The sequence below is a fragment of the Trichomonas vaginalis genome, chromosome III, assembly GCF_026262505.1.
Source record: "Trichomonas vaginalis G3 chromosome III, whole genome shotgun sequence".
NCBI lineage: Eukaryota > Parabasalia > Trichomonadida > Trichomonadidae > Trichomonas > Trichomonas vaginalis.
The window spans coordinates 6,020,608-6,043,289 of record NC_067205.1 but is presented as its reverse complement, the minus strand read 5'-3'; the positions used below and the strand labels follow the sequence as shown (position 1 = coordinate 6,043,289).

At 29.1% G+C, this 22,682-nt stretch overlaps 4 protein-coding genes and 1 pseudogene across 5 annotated transcripts, besides 7 other annotated features; 2 read left to right on the top strand and 3 right to left on the bottom strand.

The window, feature by feature from the left end:
• Positions 1-416: 416 nt before the first annotated feature.
• Positions 417-468: a mobile genetic element.
• A 1,493-nt stretch (positions 469-1,961) lies between these two features.
• Positions 1,962-2,929: a mobile genetic element.
• Positions 2,930-2,999: 70 nt separating this feature from the next.
• Positions 3,000-3,051: a mobile genetic element.
• Positions 3,052-3,790: 739 nt separating this feature from the next.
• Positions 3,791-5,092: a mobile genetic element.
• Positions 3,887-5,012, top strand: TVAGG3_0650050 (annotated as a pseudogene). Its single transcript has one exon. A coding segment is annotated over exon 1 (1,126 nt).
• Positions 5,093-7,622: 2,530 nt separating the features above from the next.
• TVAGG3_0650030 (leucine-rich repeats (6 copies)-containing protein) lies at positions 7,623-12,200 on the top strand (the record flags this gene model as incomplete). Its single annotated transcript, XM_001315785.1, has 1 exon — positions 7,623-12,200. One exon carries the CDS (start codon positions 7,623-7,625, stop codon positions 12,198-12,200), a length of 4,578 nt encoding a protein of 1,525 aa, XP_001315820.1.
• Positions 12,201-12,389: 189 nt separating this feature from the next.
• TVAGG3_0650020 (armadillo (ARM) repeat-containing protein family) lies at positions 12,390-14,424 on the bottom strand (the record flags this gene model as incomplete). Its single annotated transcript, XM_001315786.2, has 1 exon — positions 12,447-14,423. The coding sequence occupies one exon, from the start codon at positions 14,421-14,423 to the stop codon at positions 12,447-12,449; it is 1,977 nt and encodes a 658-aa protein (XP_001315821.1).
• Positions 14,425-17,011: 2,587 nt separating this feature from the next.
• On the bottom strand, positions 17,012-19,450 carry TVAGG3_0650010 (leishmanolysin-like peptidase family; the record flags this gene model as incomplete). Its single annotated transcript, XM_001315787.1, has 1 exon — positions 17,012-19,450. The coding sequence occupies one exon, from the start codon at positions 19,448-19,450 to the stop codon at positions 17,012-17,014; it is 2,439 nt and encodes an 812-aa protein (XP_001315822.1).
• Positions 19,451-19,485: 35 nt separating this feature from the next.
• Positions 19,486-20,479, bottom strand: TVAGG3_0650000 (regulation of choline O-acetyltransferase protein; the record flags this gene model as incomplete). Its single annotated transcript, XM_001315788.2, has 1 exon — positions 19,486-20,479. A coding segment is annotated over one exon (994 nt), but the record flags the coding sequence as incomplete, so codon positions are not given.
• A 454-nt stretch (positions 20,480-20,933) lies between these two features.
• Positions 20,934-21,575: a mobile genetic element.
• A 368-nt stretch (positions 21,576-21,943) lies between these two features.
• Positions 21,944-21,980: a mobile genetic element.
• A 611-nt stretch (positions 21,981-22,591) lies between these two features.
• Positions 22,592-22,682: part of a mobile genetic element that runs on past the window's edge.

Below are 22,682 nucleotides of genomic sequence, written 5' to 3'. Positions count from 1 at the left end.
TTAAATAAAAATATTTGATATTAGAATTTTATTGGAAAAATAAAAAACTTAATATTTTAAAGAAATACTTAAATACTTGAATGTTTTAACTTTTACATTATCATATAGACTCTCAAATTATTGATTGGAAACGTTTTGAGGGTTATCAATTTAAAAAAAATTGTGAGTTTTTTAGATTTTTGGCAATGAGTTTTAAAAATTTGTGAGTGAGAATGTGTGTTGATGCTTGGAACTTTGAAGGGAAGATGTTCTGGGTTCACAATTTTTAATGGGATAAATAAAATGATTATAAATATAATATATTAGAAAATAATTTGCAAAATCTCTCCATTTTTATAAATTTAATAATAGAAGTTGATCTATATAGAAAGAGTGTTTTATCTATTAAGTTTTTGGCTTTTGCCTTCAAATCATTAATATAATTTTTTCAAAAAAATTGTTTTATTTAAAATAAACAAATTTTATCAAATAACTAGTATTTAGGGATGCGACGGTTTTACGCCATGACCGTTTAAAAATAGAATAATACGCCATTTTTGGGGCCGAATGGCGGCTACTTCGTACCCGCCATTCGGCCGAATAACAAAACAATACAAAATTATCGCCGTCCTTTTTTTTCTTTCTTTCTCTTTTTTTTTCTCTCTCTCTTTCTTTTCTCTTTCCTCTTTTTACTCCTCTTTCTCTTTTCATCATTAAACGTAGAAAGATATATTAATATTATTTTAAAATTAAAAAAATAAAGAAAGTATAATAAGTAATTATTTAGTTATCGATATATATATGTAAAGTGATAATCTGAGGATAATCTGAGGAGGAGTCTGAGGAGTTTGAGGAGTAGTCTGAGGAGTTTGAGGATAATCTGAGGAGTTTGAGGATAATCTGAGGAGTTGTCTGAGGAGTAGTTTCAGGATTTGTCTGAGGATAATTTGAGGAGTTTGAGGAGTAGTCTGGGGAGTTTGAGTATAATCTGAGGAGTTTGAGGAGTAGTCTGGGGAGTTTGAGTATAATCTGAGGAGTTTGAGGATAATCTGAGCATAATCTGAGGAGGAGTCTGAGGATTAGATTGAGGATTAGACTGAGGAGTAGTTTGAGGATAATCTGAGGAGGAGTCTGAGGATTAGACTGAGGAGTAGTTTGAGGATAATCTGAGGAGGAGTCTGCGGATAATCTGAGATAGTTTCAGGAGTAGTCTGAGGACTAGCTCAGGACTAGTCTGATGAGGAGGACTCTAAGGAGTAGTCTGAAGAGTAGTCTCAGGAGGAAGATCTGAGGAGGAGTCTTATGAGGAAGATCTGAGGAGTAGTCTGATGAGGAGGGGTCTAAGGAGTAGTCTGAGGATGATGAGTAATCTGATAAGGAGTAGTCTGAGGATGATCTGAGGATAACCTGATGACTAGTCTAGGAGTGGTCTAATAAAAATGTAAAATATTTTCAAAGAAAAAATTCTATGAATTTTATATTTTAATTCTTAGCATTATACTGAATAAAATAAAAATAAATATCAAAATTTGAAATTGACCACGCCAAAAAATTGATAATCCACATTCAATATTTTGTAAGTGGCGTACTTTTTGAATACTCGCCATACGCCTTGGAGTTCTCAATTTTGAATTCGCCTTTATTTGGGCGACCTCAGAAAAATACGCCATTAAGAAAATATTGTATGAGATTTTAAATTTGAACACGCTCTACCTTAAGGAATTAAATTTATTAAGATATATTTATATATAATAAACGATTACTTAAAAAAAGTATTTCATCACTTATGTAAGTTTCAAAAAAATCACGAAAATAAAAAAATCAAGATTAAAATTTTATTTTTAATTTTTGAATTTCTCAAATGGCGAAATTTTTGGGCGAACAAAAAAAATGTACGCCCGGTCAAATGGCGTGTTTAACGCATCCCTACTAGTATTTTTAAATTATCTTTTGAAAAATTGAAAAAATTACAAATTAAAAAATGGAAGACATCTTGGTTCGTCTCGAAAACCCAGAAGATCTTAAAACTTTTCAACTCCCAACCGTTCCCGCCGATCAGGTTCTCAACGTAATTGAAGAAAAATATCAAGAATACATTAATAATCCAAATGTAACTCTCGAAGATACGGCAAAAACACTTTCAATAGGAAAAGAACGTTTGAAAAAAAATTTTCGTACTACTCGGCTATCCAATAAAAGAAAGAGGAAGACCAAAGAAAAAACTTTTGAGGAAGATGTATACAAAATTTTGGAAATTAAAGCACAATATGACATTGGATACAAAAGGATCAAAGAATCATATTTCGAAAAAGTCGAAAGATTTACATTCAACGATGCTTTCAAAATTTTCAATCAACAACATTTGTTTACATTTCACAGGCATCAGAAAATCGACGAACATCCACATGAATACGTTGCTCAATATGTTAATCAATTGTGGCATACTGATTTGAAATTTCTGAAGGACGATAACGGTAACCTTCAATATTTAATTTCATTTCTTGATGACAGAAGCAGATACATTATTTGCTGGGATGTTTTCGATACAAAAGAAATGAAAAATACTGCCAGAGTATTTCGTCACGCAATTGATTTAGTCAAATTAGTTCCACATGGAATTCTCACAGATAATGGAACAGAATTCATTGGAAAAGATTTTGAAGCGGTTTGCCAAGAATTCAATATAAAACATTTCAAAACTCATCCGTACTCTCCAGAGGAAAATGGAAAAATTGAAAGGAGTTGGGAGACTCTTTTCAAGACAAACCCTGGAGTGAACGTCTTTGAGTTCATCCCCAATGTTGTTTCCCAGTATAATAGGGTATGGAAACACTCCGCATTATTCAAACTCTTTGGGGAGAAATTGACTCCATTTGAGGCCTGGGAAAGAGGCCCCAAATGGACAAAAGATCTCTGCGCTGAACCAGGCTTCGAAAAAAATCTTAGAGATTAACAAATAATTTCAAAAACAAGAAAATTCAAAAAATCACAAAAAGGAAGTTAAGGAATAAACACTTACATTTATTACATTTGGATTTTTTTTAAATTCAGTATTATTTTTAGAAATAAGATAATATAGTTCTAAATAAAACAAAGAATGTTAAGAATGAAGAAGGAATTAGCGGATGCAGCCGAAGCACGCTCACAAATTACTCACAATATCCACTCAAATCATACAAAGTTTTGTCGAATAGTTTGATATAAAGACAAAAAATTTACAATTTTTAATTAAATCCGAACAATCTTACATATGCGGCTGAAGCACACTCACAAATTACTCTCAATATCCACTCAAATCATATAAAGTTTTATATTTTCATTTTATTGTTTCTTAATAAAGAATTTACTTTAATATTCTTAATTGTTTTCTTTTTTATATTTAATTTTTGATATCTATTTTAAAAAACTTATACAAATTCGAGTCAGCTAATAATTTAATTGAAAAAATAAAAAGAAAACATATAATTTTTAATCCGTCTAATTGAATAAGCAATATTATAAATATTATGTTAAACGGTTAATTTTTTCTCAAAAAAAATTATTTCGAATTTCCGAAATTTTTGACATTTTGGCTGAGAACTATGGTCTGCGAGGTACATAGATAGAATCAGTACCTCGCAGACTATAGTTCTCTATATGGCGCCGAAAATTTTTGGTGAAATGTCGTCGCATTTCACCAAAAATTTTTCGGCGCCATAGGAAGAATTGGAGGGTGTGAGATACTATTACATGCTATAGTACTCACACCCTCCAACTCCCAATCAAAATCGCATAAAATTTGCTACTTATCTTCAGATTACCTCCCATTATATAGGGTGTCCAAAGGTGCGTTTAGCACAGCGCTCTATATGAGACTATTAAAGGAGATATATGCTGATTATAAATATATAATAAAAAATATGAATATATGTATATGATGAGTATGTTGTATTTTGGCGCCATGCCGGGATATAAAATGAATTTTGAGACAAGAGGCGGTTTCGCGGGAAATTTTGGCGGGATTTTTTTCATTTTTTAATGAATCATAAAGAAAACATCCTCGCTCTTGCAAAAAATGCAAAGACTGTAAAAAAATCTACGAGACATTGGTAAAATGCTTCGGTATGGATGCTCTTAGCTATTCCACTGTAACGTATCATGTTAGGATGTATCACTTCATGAACAAAAAGGCGCCCATCATAAAAATTGACAAAAAATCGCCGGATCAAAGAAAAATCAAAGCAATTCTTCAAGCGCTAGATGAAGACCCAAGAGCATCACTCAGAAGGATAGAGGAGATGACAAAGATACCACGTACAACAGTCAGTTATTATCTGCACAATTATTTGAACTACAAACTAGCGTATACACGTTGGGTTCCGCACAACCTTAATTCAGTTCAAAAAAAATCTAGAGTCCAATCTTCGAAAGAGCTCCTCTCTATATTGGGTGCGTATCAATCCAAGAAGTTTCGCTTTTTAGTAACAGGGGACGAGTCTTGGTTTCAATATGCAACAGAAGCCAAAATCATGTGGATCCCGAAGGATGAAAATCCGCAAACATTCCCGAAGAAAAAAATTGACACACCAATGATGATGTTGTCGGTTTTTTGGGGCGTGAATGGCATCATCGCAATTGATATTCTTCAAAAACCTAATACGATGAATGCTCAGTATCTAATTGACAATGTTCTTACTCAAATTATCAATTCTGATGAGTTTGAGAAATCCAAACAACAAAAACAAAAGTTTGCAATTCATTTTGATAATTCAAGAGTTCACAAAAGTCATAAGGTAATGAATTACTTGGTGGAAAACAATGTCAAAGTTGTTCCAAACCCAATTTATTCACCTGATATTGCACCCTCTGACTTTTATTTATTCGGCACGCTAAAAAAGAGAGCTGAAGGACGCGAATTCGCGAGTCCAGATGATCTTGAAAATTTTGTAAGAGAGCAATTTGAGCAATTTTCTCATGATGATTTAAAGCGTGTCTTTCAAGCCTGGATCGATCGCTGCGAACGCGTGATTGAATCCAATGGTGATTATATTTAAATAAACTTTATATATATGTAACTTGTTTATTTCTATTCGCAGTATTCAGGTTTGTGCTAAACACACCTTTGGACACCCTATAAAATATATCATTGCTATCTCATCGTACTATATTTCCACCCTATTGTATTTAAAAATATAAAATTTTTTGATAATATATTTTTATATCTTGAATTTTCAAACAATATATTCACAGATAATATAATGGGAAATCTATCTCAACCTAGCCTTAAAGTACCAAACTCCTGCTTGCATTCTCACTCACAAATATTAAACATCCATCTCCAAAAAACTAAATTCTTCACAATTTTTTTTAAAATTGAGAACATAAAAAACGTATGCATTCAATAATTTAAGATACTAACAAATATTAAAAACTTCAAAATATCAGATATTAACGTTTTTCAATTAAAAAAATATCATTTTGCTTTTCAATTCGAACATAAATCTTAAATATTTTTAATTAATATCTGATTTACAGCATGATTATCCATTTATAAATCTGACAAATAAATGACAAAACCATCAGAAATACTGTCACTTTTTGTCAAAAGTGAAGTCACGCTATTTTTCATGCACAACAAAAATTCATCTGGTTCTCAAAAATTTGAGAACATTATTCAGGTAGGATCACAGTTCAATTGATATTTAATGATATCTGTGATTTATTTTGATTTTCATATTAGTTTTTCCATGAATAATGATAAGAATTATCAAATAACAAAAGCGGATCAAAACAACTGTAAAATTTGAATGTAAACTTATTTTAAAAAAATGTGTGTTTTTATTTAAAATTAACATCTTAATGATGTAAAAATCTTTGGGTGTTAAATTCCAAAGAGAGATCTAGTGCGAATAACTTGTTAAATTGATCACAATAATACTTTTAACAATTATTTTGATACATGATTATTATTATCAAGATACAGATGAAGGTAAGAAACTTTTTGCTGTTGGACTAAATCACGTAGAAGGTTCAACAGCAATAATAGATATTGATGAGGATTGTGAAATCATAGGTAGTAATGTTGTTTTCGATAATTATATGGAATTTAGATATTCTCTAATTGTTAGATTCAAAAATACTTCCAAATTAAAAACTATTTGCGATAAAGCATTTGGGGAATATTATGAGCATGCCAATGAATTTGAATTTGAAAAATGTCCCAACTTAGAAGAAATAGGTTATCAAGCTTTTTATAGATGTGGTATAAAAGTACTAAATTTAGGCAATTGTATACATCTCAAGCAAATCAAAGAATCAGCATTTGAAGAGTCGAGAATAGAAGAATTAATACTTCCGAAATCTTTATCAATAATTGGAGCATCAGCATTCAATGGATGTTATAAATTGAGAGATGTAAAAATCCCACCAGACATAAACGTAACAAAAATTCCAGGGCATTTGTTCAGCTATTCCAAATTAACATCATTTCATATTAACTCGAAAGTAACTGATTTTCGTATGAGTGCTTTCTCAAATTGTATATTTATTGAAGATATAACTTTAGATAATTCTAATAAAAATTTTATTAAAATTGGAAAATGTTTCTATTCAACAGATCAAAAAAAATTATTGGGATATGTCCTAATGAACGAAATGTTACTTTAACTAATGGATTGGAAGAAATATGTGATTCATCCTTTTTTGGATCAAAAGTTAAATCAATAGTAATTCCATCAACTGTTAGGACAATAAAAAGATTTGCATTTTATCAATCTTCAATTGAATCAATTATTTTTCCAGATGATTCAATGCTTGAGATAATTGAAGAATATTCTTTCGCTAAATGTGAGGAATTATTTGAATTAAATCTATCCTTGTTATTACATTTATCAACTATAGAGCCATATTCATTTTATCAAACCTACTTGAAAAATTTTGCATTCCCTGAAAATGAGGTATTTAAAGAGATTCATCCGATATTTAGTGGTTTTACAGTTATTGAAATACCATCTCAAATTAGATTCATTCATGATAATGCATTTTTTATTGATGAATTGACTAATCCTCCAAATATAAATTTTCTTTCATATGTTAAATTTCAAGAAAACAGTCAAATCATTCATATTGGCAAATATTCATTTAGCACTTACTTTATTTCTGATATCGAAATACCTAATAGTATTATAAAAATTGATGATTTTGCATTTTATAAATGTGCTTTGTTATGCAATATTATAATATCTGAAGAATGTAATCTGAAATATATTGGATATCGATCATTTGTTTATTGCAAATTGTTGGTGGTTTTCATTCCTCGATATGTAAGTTATTTGAATGAATCTTCTTTTGATTTCAGAAAAAACATAAAAATTAGAACATCACCGTTAAATAATTTTTATTATTCAGATGATATTTATTTATATTCAAAGCATAATCAATGTGTAATTATTAAATTGTCTCAACGCACTAATTATACAATTCCATCCTATGTAAAAGAAATTGGTAAAGCAGTTTTTAGTAATTCAAATTTTGATCAAATCTTAATCCCAAAAAATGTTACAAAAATTCATGATGAAGCATTTTGCAATTGCCAAGTAAAAGTAGTGGAATTTGAAGAAAATAGTCAACTACAAGAAATAGGATCAAATGCATTTGCTAATACAATGATAACTGATTTCTTCATACCAAAGAGTGTAAATATAATAGGAACAATGGCTTTTAATAGTTATTATTTGAGAACTATTAAATTCGAAGAAGGATCCTGTATATCTGAAATCCCTGAAAATGCTTTCAAAAATTGCAAAATTTCAAATATTTCTATTCCATTGTCAATAAAAATTATAGGTAAAAATGCATTCAGTGAATGTATGGAATTTTCTAATATCATTTTTTGTGAAGTTTGCCAATTAGAAGAAATCAGAGATCACGCATTTGATAATACACAGTTAGTTTCAATTAATATTCCATCTACTGTTAAAATAATAGGTAGGAATGCATTCTGCAACTGTCGGAAATTGGTCAATATAATTTTTTCAGAAAATTGTGAGTTACAAGAAATTGGTGATCATGCCTTCGAAGCTACAAATATTATATCAATCATGATTCTATCTTCGGTTAAAACGATTGGACAATATGCATTTTCCTATTGTTATAAGTTGAGTAATATTGATTTTCTTGGTGATAGTAAATTAGACATTATTAATAGTTATTTATTCATAGGCTCAAGCTTAACTACAATCAAAATTCCATCTGCTATAAAAACTATCGATACTTATGCATTTTCAAACTGTGTTTTTTTAGTGAATGTAACATTTGAAGAAAACAGAAAATTAGAATTTATTGGATCTTACGCATTTCATTCATGTAAAATGACTGCCATAAGTATTCCATCTACTGTAAAATGCATTGGGGAAAATGCTTTTTCTGAATGTCGTTCGTTATCTGATATCATTTTCGTGGACAATAGTCAACTTATAAATATATCTAATCATGCATTCTATTGTACCAATATTTCGTCAATCATAGTTCCTAGACTATTGGTTTCGATTGGAAATAGCTCTTTTGAACTTTCAAATTTAAAGCAAATGGTTTTCCCTAGTGATTGTTATTTGAGTGAAATTGGGAGTTTTGCATTTTCAAAAACCCAATTAAAATCAATAGAAATACCAAATACTGTTAAACAAATTGGTGAATATGCTTTTTATCACTTAAATTTGGATAGCATCTCATTTTCGAATAATTCCCAATATAAAGAAATTGGTACTAAAACTTTTGCAGGAATTTCATATTGTTCATTTACATTTCCAAATGTAACAATCATAAGCAAAGAAGCATTTTCTAAATCAAATATAAAAAGTATATTAATTCCATCTACAGTTACAATTATTGATGATGCTGCATTTATTGAGTCTTCAATTGAAATGATAATTTTTGAATCAAATTCACAATTAATGATGATAGGTGACTATGCATTTAATATGACAAAAATGAATACTATTTCAATACCACCATCTGTTGTATCCATTGGCAACTATGCTTTTTATAAATCTACATTAACAAGTATTATAATTTCAGAAGATTCGAATTTAGAATCCATTGGAGATTATGCATTTGGTAATACAAATTTCAAAAATATTAACATTCCTAATTCGGTAAAAACTGTCGGCAAATATGCATTTTATTATTCAAAGATTGAATCAATTGACATATATCCTAATGTTTCTCTCATTGAAGATTTTACATTCTCATATTCTTTTCTTAAATTTATACATTTTTATTCAAATCTTTCATACATTGGAGCTTATGCTTTTTCTAGCTCACAACTTATATCAATTAATATTCCTTCATCTGTTACATATATAGGTAGTCACGCATTTTATAATTGCCAGATGCTTAATACCATTGATTTCCTCAATATCCAACTTGAAAATATTAGTGATTATTTGTTAAAAAACACTGATATATTGTCGATTGAAATTCCATTATCTGTTACAAGAATTAAAAAATATGCATTTTCTAATTGCAAAAAACTTCGATACATTAATATTTTGAGCAATTCTCGTTTGAGCATAATCGAGGAGAAAGCATTTGAAAACATTCAAATTACAAATTTCACAATACCAAGCTCATTAACTGAAATTGATGATTTTTCTTTTTATCAATGTGTAAATCTTGAAAAAATTGAATTTCAATCAAATGTTCACTTGACTAAATTAAGTCCAAGTGCGTTCATCAAGACAAAAATTTTGGAAATATCCCTTCCATCATCATTATTAATCTTTCAAGATGATTTTAACTATCAGAATTATTATGAAAATATGAATTATTATGAGAAACCTAGTTTTTCTTTTCATGATAGCTCACAGCTTGAAATAATAGGAAATAATTCATTTTATAAGTCAAACATTGTTTCAATTAATATTCCTTCTTCTGTAATAAAAATAGGAAGCTATGCATTTTCATCTGAGATTTTAACTTCTGTTACCTTCGCGGCGAATAGCAAATTAAAAGAAATTGGTGAATTTGCATTTGCAGAATCAAACATATCATCAATTATGATTCCATCTTCATTAAAAACAATCAAAAAGAATGCATTTTTCAAATGTCATTTCTTAAATAATATCTCATTTTCTCCAAATTGTGAGTTAGAAATCATTGAGAAAGATATTATCAAAGGGACTTCAATTCGGAATTTTGTAATTCCGAAAAACATTAAGGCACTTGATTATACATTATTTCAAAATTCAAATGAAATAAGTTTTGATCTTGATCCAGAAAATAAATACTTCACTATGGTTAATTCCGTTATCTATTCCAAAGATTTTTTAGAAGTTTTACATTTTCCTTCATATAAGGCTGAATGTTTTATCAATGATAGTGTTAAAATTATTGGAGATTATTCGTATTATATGTGTAAAATGGTAAGAATTACAATTCCACAAAATGTTTCATTAATCAAATCGTATGCATTTGCAAATTGTACAAATCTAGAAAATGTAGAATTCTCTCCATTATCAAAATTAACAACAATAAATTCAAATGCTTTTAAAGGCACAAATTTAAATGACATTTATCTCCCAGATTTAGTAATAAGTTTTAGTCAGGATGCATTTGATCAAAATACAACAATTCATCTTTCTGATTATAGTCAATATTCTAATCTGAATTTTTACACACCATCTTATTTAATAATTAAAATTCCTATAAAAATCAATGAAATTCCAGAAAGCAGATTTTTGCACTATAGCTTGTTGAAAGAAGTTATTTTTCCAAATAACAGCGAACTTAAAATAATTGGAAGCCATTCTTTTTCTAATACCGGTTTAGAATATGTCTCTATTCCAGCTTCTGTGGAAAAAATATCAGAATATGCTTTTGCTAACTGCTTAAATCTAACGAAATTGTTTTTCGACATAAATTGCCAGTTAAAAATTGTTGAATCATATGCATTTTATAATTCAAATCTTGAAAATCTAACATTTCCGGCACAAAACTATATTATTGCATCATATGCATTTAGTAATATAATATCATTAAAAAATGTCACATTTAATAATGGATATTTAATGCCCTATTTATATACATATTGTTTCTATTCATGCTCTATTCAATGTTTGAACATTCATTCATTCTTTTCTAGAATTGATGAAAATGCATTTTATTGTGATATTAATTATATTTGTACTAATGAGTTTATGAGACTTAATTACGATATCAAGGTTGGAATGTGTGGAAATATGAATTCATATAATTTTACAATACCAAGTAATGTAACAGATATACTATTCCCAACAAATATTTTTAAAAATCATTATGCTTTGACATTAATTTTTGAAGGTTCGAGTGTTAAATTGGAGCCATTAACTCATAATTACAGGTTTAAATTCAATCAAAAATTTAAATTTAAATCGAAGTTTCCTTGGGGTCCATCTGCTTACGGAATAATTCCAAATAATGAAAATGAAAGCCGAGTAATTGTATACAAATTTGTAATGGACAAAAATCGTAGAATCATATATGATTTTATTGGCGATGAGGAATCTGTATTAGTGTTCCCAGTTGAAAGAATTGCTTCACATGCTTTTGAAAATTCTAGCATTAAGTTTATTTTCATTGACGAACATGTCAGAAAAATTGAATATCATGCATTTTATAATTGTTCGGAACTGATTACAGTCGTTTTTGGAAGTTATGAAATAGACTATATCTCAGAAGGCGCATTTGTTTGTTGCCCGAAGTTAAAATGTTTATCTACTTTCATATCGGAAAAATATAAATGCATAAGTAACACAATATATAGAATTGAAGATGATAAAAACTTTGAAACTATTATTGCATATGCTCCAATGTCCCGAGATAAGCATTTTGAAATTAGCAGTCGAATAATCGGTGAGGCTTCATTCATGTGTTCATACAATCTTGAATCTGTATTTATCAACTATGACTCAGTTAGACAGATCAATCGATATGCTTTCTTCAATTGCTCAAATCTCAAAACAATCAACTTCCCAATGAGTGTTTCTTCTGTTTATGAGTTCTCATTTGAGGAATGTCATTCGTTACAAGAATGTCTTCAAATTGATAATCATCTTAGATCATTCTTAATCATGCTAACTAGATCCGGCATTCCTCATCATTGCATCAGATGTATCAATGTTATTGATGATCAATCATTAGTTATTCGTCTTTCTAATCTTAAAAGCAAATTATCTCTTATCTCTCTATTGAATTGTAGAAGATAAAAGTTTATTTTTTATATTCTATAAACTAAATTTGAGCTGAATGATAAATATTAATTGGAACTCTAGTAATTATACTCTTAAATTAGGATTAGACTATTGTACAATCATCGCCATTGTTTTTTGATATTTATGATTCTAAATTAGCTTTAATAACAGATAAATTGATTTTATATATTCTAAAATGTTATATGCATTATTGAAAAATAAAAATCGTTTATAAACAAGAAAAAAACAATGCAATATTATTTAAAAGTCCATGTCCTGAATCATATTTGCTGTTTTCTTTGATAGGGATATTGATCTTGCTGGTCTAACAATTGAGAATTTGTGTTTACTTCCTGAATTAAGAAGTGATGTTCTCTGTTTCTTCGAAGGTCCGTTAGAAATCGAGTTTGGATCCATGTTTTCTGCACCTCTTCTGATGGAAGAAGATCTCTTCTTTCTTGTCTTCGGAGCTGGTGGTCTGTAGTTGGAAACGAGCTTTTCTATGTCTTTCTTGCATTCTTTCAGTGTTTCTATGATACCTTTGTCTTCATAAGATGACAATTCGTTGATAGAATCGATCAATTCTTTGGTGAGTATCAAAGAAAGTGAGTTTTGTCCAAGCTTCAAGAAAACAGAAAGCGTTTTAATAGCTGTGCAAATAACATTTGGTGGCTGATCTGAATTAAAAATCTGAACAATCATTGGATAGATCACATTCTTGATATCGGCTTCTTTGAAGAGATGTATTGACTTCTGAAGCAATTTCAGGAAGAAAAGCTTTGAATATGAGTTTCCATTGAAAATATCTTGATAAAGTATCAAAATTTCTTCGTTATGAGATCTTATTGAGTCAAGAATATCAACAATTGAGTCTATCAATGGGAATGTGTGCTTCTTCAATGCAAGTTTAATTAATTCAATTCCATTCTTTGCAACAATATGAGCGCAAGGGGAATTTGATAATAAACTTAGCATTCCTGCAATTTGCCTCCAACTGCAGATTTGAATTGGAACTTTTGATGGTCTCTGGAAGTTTTCCATTGCATCAATTTCTTTTGGAGGGAGAAGAGGGAAGGAAGCAACATGACCTTCGTTTATTTCGAATCTGCATCTTTCAATTATGCATTCTGTTAATGTTGTTGCATATTCTGAATTAACTTTATTAATTACATGAGCAACAGCATCACACCATTCTTCGAAACGGACAAATGACTCTACATTGCATAAGAGAGGAACAATGATATCACAGCATTGCTGTGTATTGTTGACATCAATAACTAATTTTGATAATTTGATTGAATATGGAGATTTGCTGTCAACAATCTTCTTATAGAATAGTACAGCATCCTTCGGAGTCATTTCCTTAATAAATGTCATATAGAAATTTGAAATGATGTCATAATATTTTGGAGAAAAGATTTTTGCCTTCCAAACGATTTGCAACAAAAGCTTTGGTTTAGCAAATCCTTTGTGAATTATTGTTGTGCAGTTTTTGGCAATTATTGCAGCCAAATCATGAGTATGTGAAGGAGCTTTAAGCGTATCTGTGATTTGGCGCTGTAAAATTGGTGGTATGATTTCAAGATTTATTGCTGCATTAATCAAAACCGAATGAGCTATGGGAGAATGAATAATCTTCTTAAGAATCTGGTCAACGAATGCCTCAGATTGAGTTGATATTAAGGATGTTAAGAATGTCTGGAGGAATTGTTGAAGAACTATTGGTTGCTGAACAAGATTGTTAATAAGATCGGTAGGCATAATTGCCCCAGCTTCACAAAGTCCGGTTGTCATGTAAATAGCGCATGCAATGCCAAATGTTGAATGGTCAAGTAAGAAAATCGGACTGACCTGATCAAAAGCGAGAGATTGTTGAATCGGATCATGAAAATTCTTGCATAGCTCTCGTAGTAATTCATTCCATATAGTGACACCAGTAGATCTGGACATTTTAATCAAAAATGGAAGTAGTACACGAATTCTGTCATTTGAAGTTAATGCTCTTTTCTTGAGTTCGCGAATGATTGCTTGTTGTACAGCATGATGAAAGTTATCATCTTTGGATAAAATGATTGCATTAATATACTCAAAAGCGTCAGCATTTTCTTTTTGTCCTCCAATCATTCTTTGGAGAGGTAATTGATCAATTGCCCAGAGCTGCAATGTTTCGTCATCCGATTTAAGATTGTTCATTACTTCAATTGGTGATACAGCACTCAAAGAGTTCTTTTTTCGCATATGAAATGTGTTCTGGCTAAAATGTACGTTTAAAAAATTTTTATTATCGGCCTTAGAAAAATTATTGCAGTTCTTTTTTAATCATTAGCTAAATAAACTTCTAATATGCAAAGGAACAATTTCCAAAATTAAATACATAATTTTAACTACAAAATAATTCTGTTTCATGGATTGAGCTAGCTTTGAAACACCATATTTTATAAGAGCTCTTGTTTGATACTTTGAAAATATAGATATGCAAAAAATTGTGGTACCATAACTTAAGGATACCCTTACGTGTCAGATTTTTTGCGCATACGAAGAAGTCATGCTAGACATGAGCTATAAACCTGAAATTTTAGCAACATATTTAAAACTTTTTAAACTACAATACACTTTAATATTCAAGAACAAAAATATTCTTTTTAGAAATTACATAATTATTTTATGTGAAATCTATATAAAAACATATTTTGCGAGCGTAACTTTTTTCTTTATAAGCACCTTATATGACTGATAAACTGTGAAGGCACATAATTGTTAATTCATAGAGTTGATATGTTTCCAAAATTGAGAGGAAATTTGAAAATTGAATACCCTTTCAATTCAATTTTCAAAAGATATCAGCTCCTTCAATAATTGAAGGACGATTTTGATCATTTGCTCTTAAAACAAGTATGCCATGGAGAAAAAAGTTACGCTCGCAAATCTGAAATATAACTATCATATAAAAAAATTAAATTTCTAATTTTTTACTCTATAGATATTATTGGCCATTTGTGTAATGCATAAAAGTTTATGTCATATGCATACATTTGGAAGTATGGGAGACGAGGGAAATTACTTCTATGAGGGACTAGGATTTTTAAAAATTTCTCTATCGGACTCACCATTCAATTTCTCGAAAATTAAAAAAAATCAATAATAGCTAAAATGTATTATGCATAACAAATTTTAATGTTACACGGTATTTTTTGAACTTCATGACATGAATTTTCTTTATATTATTTTTTTTTTGGATTTTCTATGATTTATGCGATAGGCTGGAACAACATTGTAAGTGCAATGATATCATTTATAGAGAAATCTAAAACTTCAGCATTCAGAACTCGCAACCACAAAAATATTCATTTGCTAAGTAAGTAAAGTTGATTAAGTTCGACACTTAGCTTTTATACGTAAAACCAAGTGTGTATTGTTATTTCTTGTTAAATTATTGAGAAAAAAATAAATTGTAAGAGAAACGATACTGATTATTGAAATAATATTGAGGGTAGCTGCAGATTTCTTCATTAACATGCCGGAAATTTGTTAATCTTGGTTTTCTATCATAAAATCTGTCGAAGAATCTAAAAACGGAGATATGAAATAGAGATCATGTAAATCTAGAGTATCCTGTCAGAAAAATAGACTAAGCATGTAACCCTTTTTGGTCATAAACACTTTTTACCACTTAGTCATACAGATGATCATTAAATTTAAACGAGCACTTTTTGTCAGAATTTATTCTTTTACAAAGACAGAAGATTTTAGTATTATTTAATATTAGTGCTGTAGCAAAATTCAAAAAAACGGTGAAAATTCAGTGAATTTGTGAATTCACATTTTTTTTCGACATTTTTCTTGATATATCCATGCACATTAAGAACACAGCTTTGATACGCTTAAAAAAGCATATTTCATATGAAATTGTCAAAGAAATAAACAAATTATATAAAAATTGCACTTATGGGCAGTTTAGATATATAATTTATATATAACATATATACAAATCCATAGACAAAGTGCAATAACTACAATGTTGTAGAAAATTACAGCAGAAATACTGACTTTTTGAAGGATAATAAGAATTCTTCTAAATGTTGTATTTTTATAATTTGATTGATTTTTTTACTATTTCATTAATCTTTTATGAATAATAATTATTTTTAATATATGTGCTATTAAAATTTCAAATTTTGACTAATATATCTAAGTTATCTGAACGAAACATTTAGAAAATATCATACTTACATTGAAATAGCAAGTAGAGCATATTAATAGCAAGTTTCTTGGCTTTATATCTATCATCTATTGTTGTTTGATCAAACAAAATTCACTCTATTATATGGTGTCAATTAATTAAAACAATTTTTAATAGTTATTTATTTAGTGCGAATAAGTGCAAACTCATAAATGAATAACTTAATAGTAGAAATGAATTATCTGATATAAATCTCACATTTTGTCCATCAGAAATACTTTAATTGCATACGCATAACTATTAGTAATACGTCTGGAGTGTCAATTAATAACAATCCCACAACAAGTAAAATTCAGATTTTTATTAAACTTATTTTTTCCTAAAAGTTTTCTCAAATTACTATATATACATATGTGGATAAAATAATAGTAATATTGTAAAAAATTAGATAATTTTTTTTATTTGAGAACCTCTCAAAAGTTCATTCAATTTATCAATTGTTTCAGTTTGATGTATATTCATTTCTGGAGCCTAAAACTTTAGCAATCATGACAATATCATATTCTCTTTCTAACTACGCAATGTAAGGGTATCCTTAAGTGAATTTTTAATTCAAAACTAAATTAAATGAAATATAATTATAATATTAATATATTGCAATACTCAAATAAATTAATATACTTCGATCATCATATACTTTCTTCTTTGCAGTTAAGGCATTAGGAGTAATACAGGGGGTAAAATGAGGAGTAGATTGTGCAGTTTGAACTGGAGTAAGTTTAGGAGTTTCTTTTGCAGTTATCATTGGAGTATTAAACATGGTTTTATGAGGTGTTATTCGTGGGGTTGTTGATCCTGTTTTGAATGGAGTCAGGGCTGGTGTGATCTTTGGTGTAAGTGCTGGTGTCAAGACTGGTGTTTCTTTGGCTGTTATCCTTGGTGTTGCAAATGGTGTTGGTGTTGGGAATAAAACATTTTGGAAAGGATTTTTTTGATATAGTTTATCATATCCTTTCACTGTTCTACAAAATGCCTCTGGTGGTGGACAAACAAGTGTTCTTGTACTTGTGCCGCCATATGAATTTGTTCTGCTAAATGTATGTATCTGTTCTTCATAAGAACAATTTATTGTTATATATTCATTTGTTTTATGATTTGAGTGTACATTCAATGTGAATGAACTATAATCATCAGAGCATGAATATACTGCACAATCATCATTTGTGTAATATGTTAATCCTGGAATTGTTGCTGTTCCATCTGGACAATAATATGATTGCCCTTTAACTAATGCATAATTCATATATTCTTCTCCAAATTCTTGATAATTGTAAGGATTATAATAGTTTTGATTTGAACAATATTCAGGATAATTAGATGAAATAGAACTACTTGAACAATTTCCTTTAATTGAATATGGATTTCCCCATGATTTAAATGTAAATGATCCACCATCTAAAGTGACATTCGGACGCTTGAAATAATATTTTGGAAGTGTTGAAATTGGAGGTCCTAATGGCCAATTTGGAATATATTCTCCACTGATGAAATCTTTGTTTCCAAAAATTGGAGGTTTTCCATATCTCCAATCGACTTCATAATTTCCTGAATCGAGTAAAAATGCCATTGTTACTTCAGTAAATCTTAAGAATGGGACATTTTCTTCTTGTAGATATTTACCAACTGATAAATCCTCAGGATAAAAAGCAGTATTTGGTCTCATGTATGTTGGATGTAAAATAATACCTGATGGACATGTTTTGTCATCTCCAACAAACCATTCTTGTCCGAAGAAATTTTTTCCATGATGGTGCGCATATGGTGTAATAAGAACTCTAAATTGAATTCCATTTTTTGTTAATGTACATATTGGATTTGGAAAATAATCAGATGATAACTTAATGTGAAAATGATCTGAAGTTGTAATGCCTCCTAAAATAACTGACAAAATGATATTAAAGAAGTAATCATTTTGTGTATTTCTTTGTGATGCAATTGTTGGTATTTTTCTTGGATTCAAAATTCCAGACATTTGATGAACCACATAATATTTGGAATCATAATAGTAGCAATCTGTTGCCCAAGACACTGAATTAGGATTTGGATAAGGATGTGTCAACCAAACTATATGTAAATCACAATTACGTGCATATATGTTTTTACCTTTTAAAGCAAGTGAATACTTGTCTGAATAGTATATATATCTATCTGGAAGTGTTTTGACTCTAAGAAATTGTTCTAAATATGCTTTGACATTAGCGATTGTTTCTTGATATGCAGAAATTTGTTCTGGTTTCATTATATCCTCTTCTGTGCATGTTAGATTGTTGTTATCCCATGTAACAACTTGTCCAACAGATGTGCATGATTGTGGATCTGGATATGTACCATTAAAGAATCGATTGTCATTCACAATTCGTATTGGTTGGAATTCAGGAATTGAATCAAAAATTGGTGTTGGTTGGGGTGTTGGTTTTGGAGTTGGTCTTGGTGTTTGTTCTGGTGTTGGTCTCGGTGTCGGAAAGATTACACCTGAAAATGGATCACTAGTGAAGTGTTGATCTAGTAGTTCTCTTGTTCTGCAGAATTGTTCTGGTGATGGACATGTAACTGTCCTCATTAAATATATGTTTTCTGAATAATTTCTCTTGAATGTGAATGTTTGTCCTTTTGATGAACATGTTAATTGTTTTGTTGAATTTGTTGTTGTATCTGTAATAACATCGAGATAGAAACTTGTGTATTCGTTGCATTGATAACTTGCACATGTGTCATCACTATAATATGTTAATCCTTGGACCGCTGCTTTGCCTCGTGGACAAATAAATGATGGATATTTCAGTGGTTGATAATCAAATGATTCATAAGTTCCTGATTTATTATATCCATATGGATTGTAATAACCTGGATTGTTGCAGTAAAGTGAATCCGCATTCGTTGTTGGATTGTTGCAGTCAATCGTTTGTGTACTCGGTGATCCCCATGTATTGAAATCATATCCTGCTGTGTTTTGTGGTGTATTTGGATTGAAGAAGTAGTTATCAGGTAGTGTTGTCTGTGGTGGTGACAATGGCCATCCTTTCATAAATTTTCCATCAATCGAATCTTTGTTTCCCCATATCATCGGTTGTCCCATTGACCAATTGACTTCATAATTTCCACTATCTAAAAGGAACGCCATTGTTACATCACTCACTCGCCTAAATCGTCCATAATCATTATGCATAGACATGTAATTACTAGTATCTGTATAATATATTGTTGATTTGGGCAAATCGCCTGCAGCTGTTCCGTAATCTTCTATTACAATTCCACTTGGACAATTATTGTCATCTCCATAAAATGTTGAATTTCCATAGTTCTTTTTTGCAAAATGATGTGCATGAGGAGTTGTAAGGATTGAAAATCTCTTTCCATACTTTGTCAGGTTACAAATTATTGAAGTATAAGGTGTCGGATCATATTTCGGATGGAATTTATTGATATAATTCTCTGAAATCGCTATATACCTCAAAATGAATGATAGAGTCCTATAAAATTCTCCGTTCGGTTCAGAATTCTCGTTTTGAACAATATCAGGTAAACTACTTTGTTTCATATAAACATTTGTTTGAATGTTTCGATTATAAGTATCATCTTTTGTTATATGTGATATTGAAGAGAATGAATCATCTCCAAATGGGCGTAAAAAGAATACTAAATAAATATCTGTGTTAGAAATATTTGTGCCTTCTACAATTGATTTCTCTCTTGTTGGATCTGATTTTAAAGAAATTGGATCTGAATAATGTATGACTTTAAGAAAACGTTCTAAATAATCTTTAACATTATTCATTGTACCTTTAAATGCTTCAATTTTTGTAGAATTCGGAATATCATCTTTAATACATTGAACAAATCTGTCATCCCAGGTAATACTATCACCAATATTTTTACATTTAAGAGGGTCTGATGATGTTCCGTCGAAATATTGAAAATCTAATGATATTCGAATTTTTTCAAAATTTGTTGAACTATAAAGTGTTCTTTTATGATAAGATTTGTCGATATTGGCATTGAAACCTTTATCCTCTCTCTTAAATTTTGGCCAGAATAAGAATATAAGGAGAATCATTCAATTAAAAAGTTCAAAAATTCAAAAATGAACTCCCTCTCAATTTTTGAAGGGTTGGGAACAGTTGTTCATAAAATTGATAATAGAAAATTGTCATAAACTAATATTATTATCATAAATCACATAAGCAAATATTTTTAGTCATAAATGATTATTAAAATTTGTCAGATTTATTTTTAAATTGATGTGGGAAATAGAGCTGTAAGCATAATATATCAATTGTTATAGCTGTCAATTTTTGATTACTGTGAAAACCATTGTGTTGAAAATTTATCTCCCTGATCCTATTTTGTTAAGATGAAGTAATCTTGTTGCAAAATTAATGTATCAACTAATTTCATATTCTCACAATTTTTCAATGTAAAAACTATATCCGATCAGACCATTTATAAGGACATGTTTTTAATGGAAATGGCATAATCTCATTCAATTAAATATGTTTAGTATGTTAAGGGAGGATTATGTAAACTTCAGAATTTAGAACCTTAATTTTTAAGCAATAACTTGGTACCTAAATAGGTAGGAAAACTCTAAAAATATCAAAAAATACAACTTGGCTCCATAATAATCCTGTCATGGTGGCTGTTTGTATCCCCTAGTATTTTCCTCTTGAATCTCTTTTTCTGTCGAAATTAAATTCAAATCTCAGAAGTAGAAGTGAATAATCGACTTATTACTGCTATTATACGAATAAATAAATTCATTATATTATTTTTATTTACATAATATCTGTTTGAAGTCCATAATTCTATAAATTTTTCTTCAAAAACATTACAATCTTGATAGTTTTGATACTGTTTAATAGGTTTTTGGCACCTTATTTAGTATTTACTACGTATAGAGTCGATCTGAACTTAATTTTCGGAAATTTAAAATATTTATTATAAGTAAAATCTGATTTGAAATTTATGTTTAACTACTCATATCTTGCATTATCCTGAGTAGCTTTTGTAAAAATTCATCAAAAAAGATTTTAACGTGCTTTAATTTTTATTTTTTAAAATAATGCATATTATTATATAACTAGCATATCTACAAATTTTAGTGCTTTCAAAAATTTAATCCTCCTCCTCTCAAATAAACGTACATCCGGGTGGCCTGTTTTTTGCAAAAAAATAACATTTCAGAGGGTGTCCAACCAAAATAACCTTAAAATGAATTTTACCTTTTTGAGTTTTTCTTCATATTCAGAGGAAGTAGAGAAAAGTTTAAACGGTAAATACATGCGAATGCATATCAGCATTATGCTCGAGCTGGATTTGTATATTTTTCTTTTCGTAATTTGAATAAATTCGAAAAATACTGATTTATAAAATTATAATAAGAATTATAATTTGCATTAAATATCTGATAAAATAATAAAATAAAAATGATGATTTTTTGAATCAAAAAATTGAACGATGATTTTTTCAAATTATTATATTTATTGTAAATAACGACAACTGAAGGTGAGATATTGAATTGTAATAAACAGAAATTCATCAAAAGTGACAGCTCTCAATTTTTTGACATTTGTAAATTCTAAATTGAATGAGAAAAATGAAATAATACTAAGCATAATACAATATTCTAGATTTAATTATAATTAGGAAAAAGTTAGTTTTGAGAGTACTTTTCATAGGCATATAGAATGAAATCTTCTGAAAAATAATATCACATAAACTCATATTATTTTCTAATATATAACTATTTTATATAAAAATCAAATTCAATGATCTTAAAAGCGAAGGATAAACCTCAAAATTTACGAATATAATGAGTTGGAATATAATGCTTATCTATCATAAAACCATATGAAATATCAATTTTTGCTTTACGCCTAATTTTTGACGACAATTAGCAAAAAATGTTAAATGTTAACACTCAGTCCATTTGAATATGAAAAATAAAATTGACTTTGATTAAATGTTTTCATTTATCATGCAATTCTTCTTGCGACCAAAGATTTGAATAAAATTTCAAAAAATAAGATAGCCTAAAAAATAATATACGGTAGTGTTTACTAATAGATGAATAGTATATAAATTCTATTAAAATGGATTTGATCCAAAAAATATATATAAAATTTGATCATAAATAAAATCGTTTTAAATTACTTCTTCATTTAAATTAGAGTAGGTGACAAAAGTGCATACTCTTAAATTAACCTTAAATGTTTATTTTTCGATATTTTCGGTATTAACCTTATTGTAAATTTTTCCGG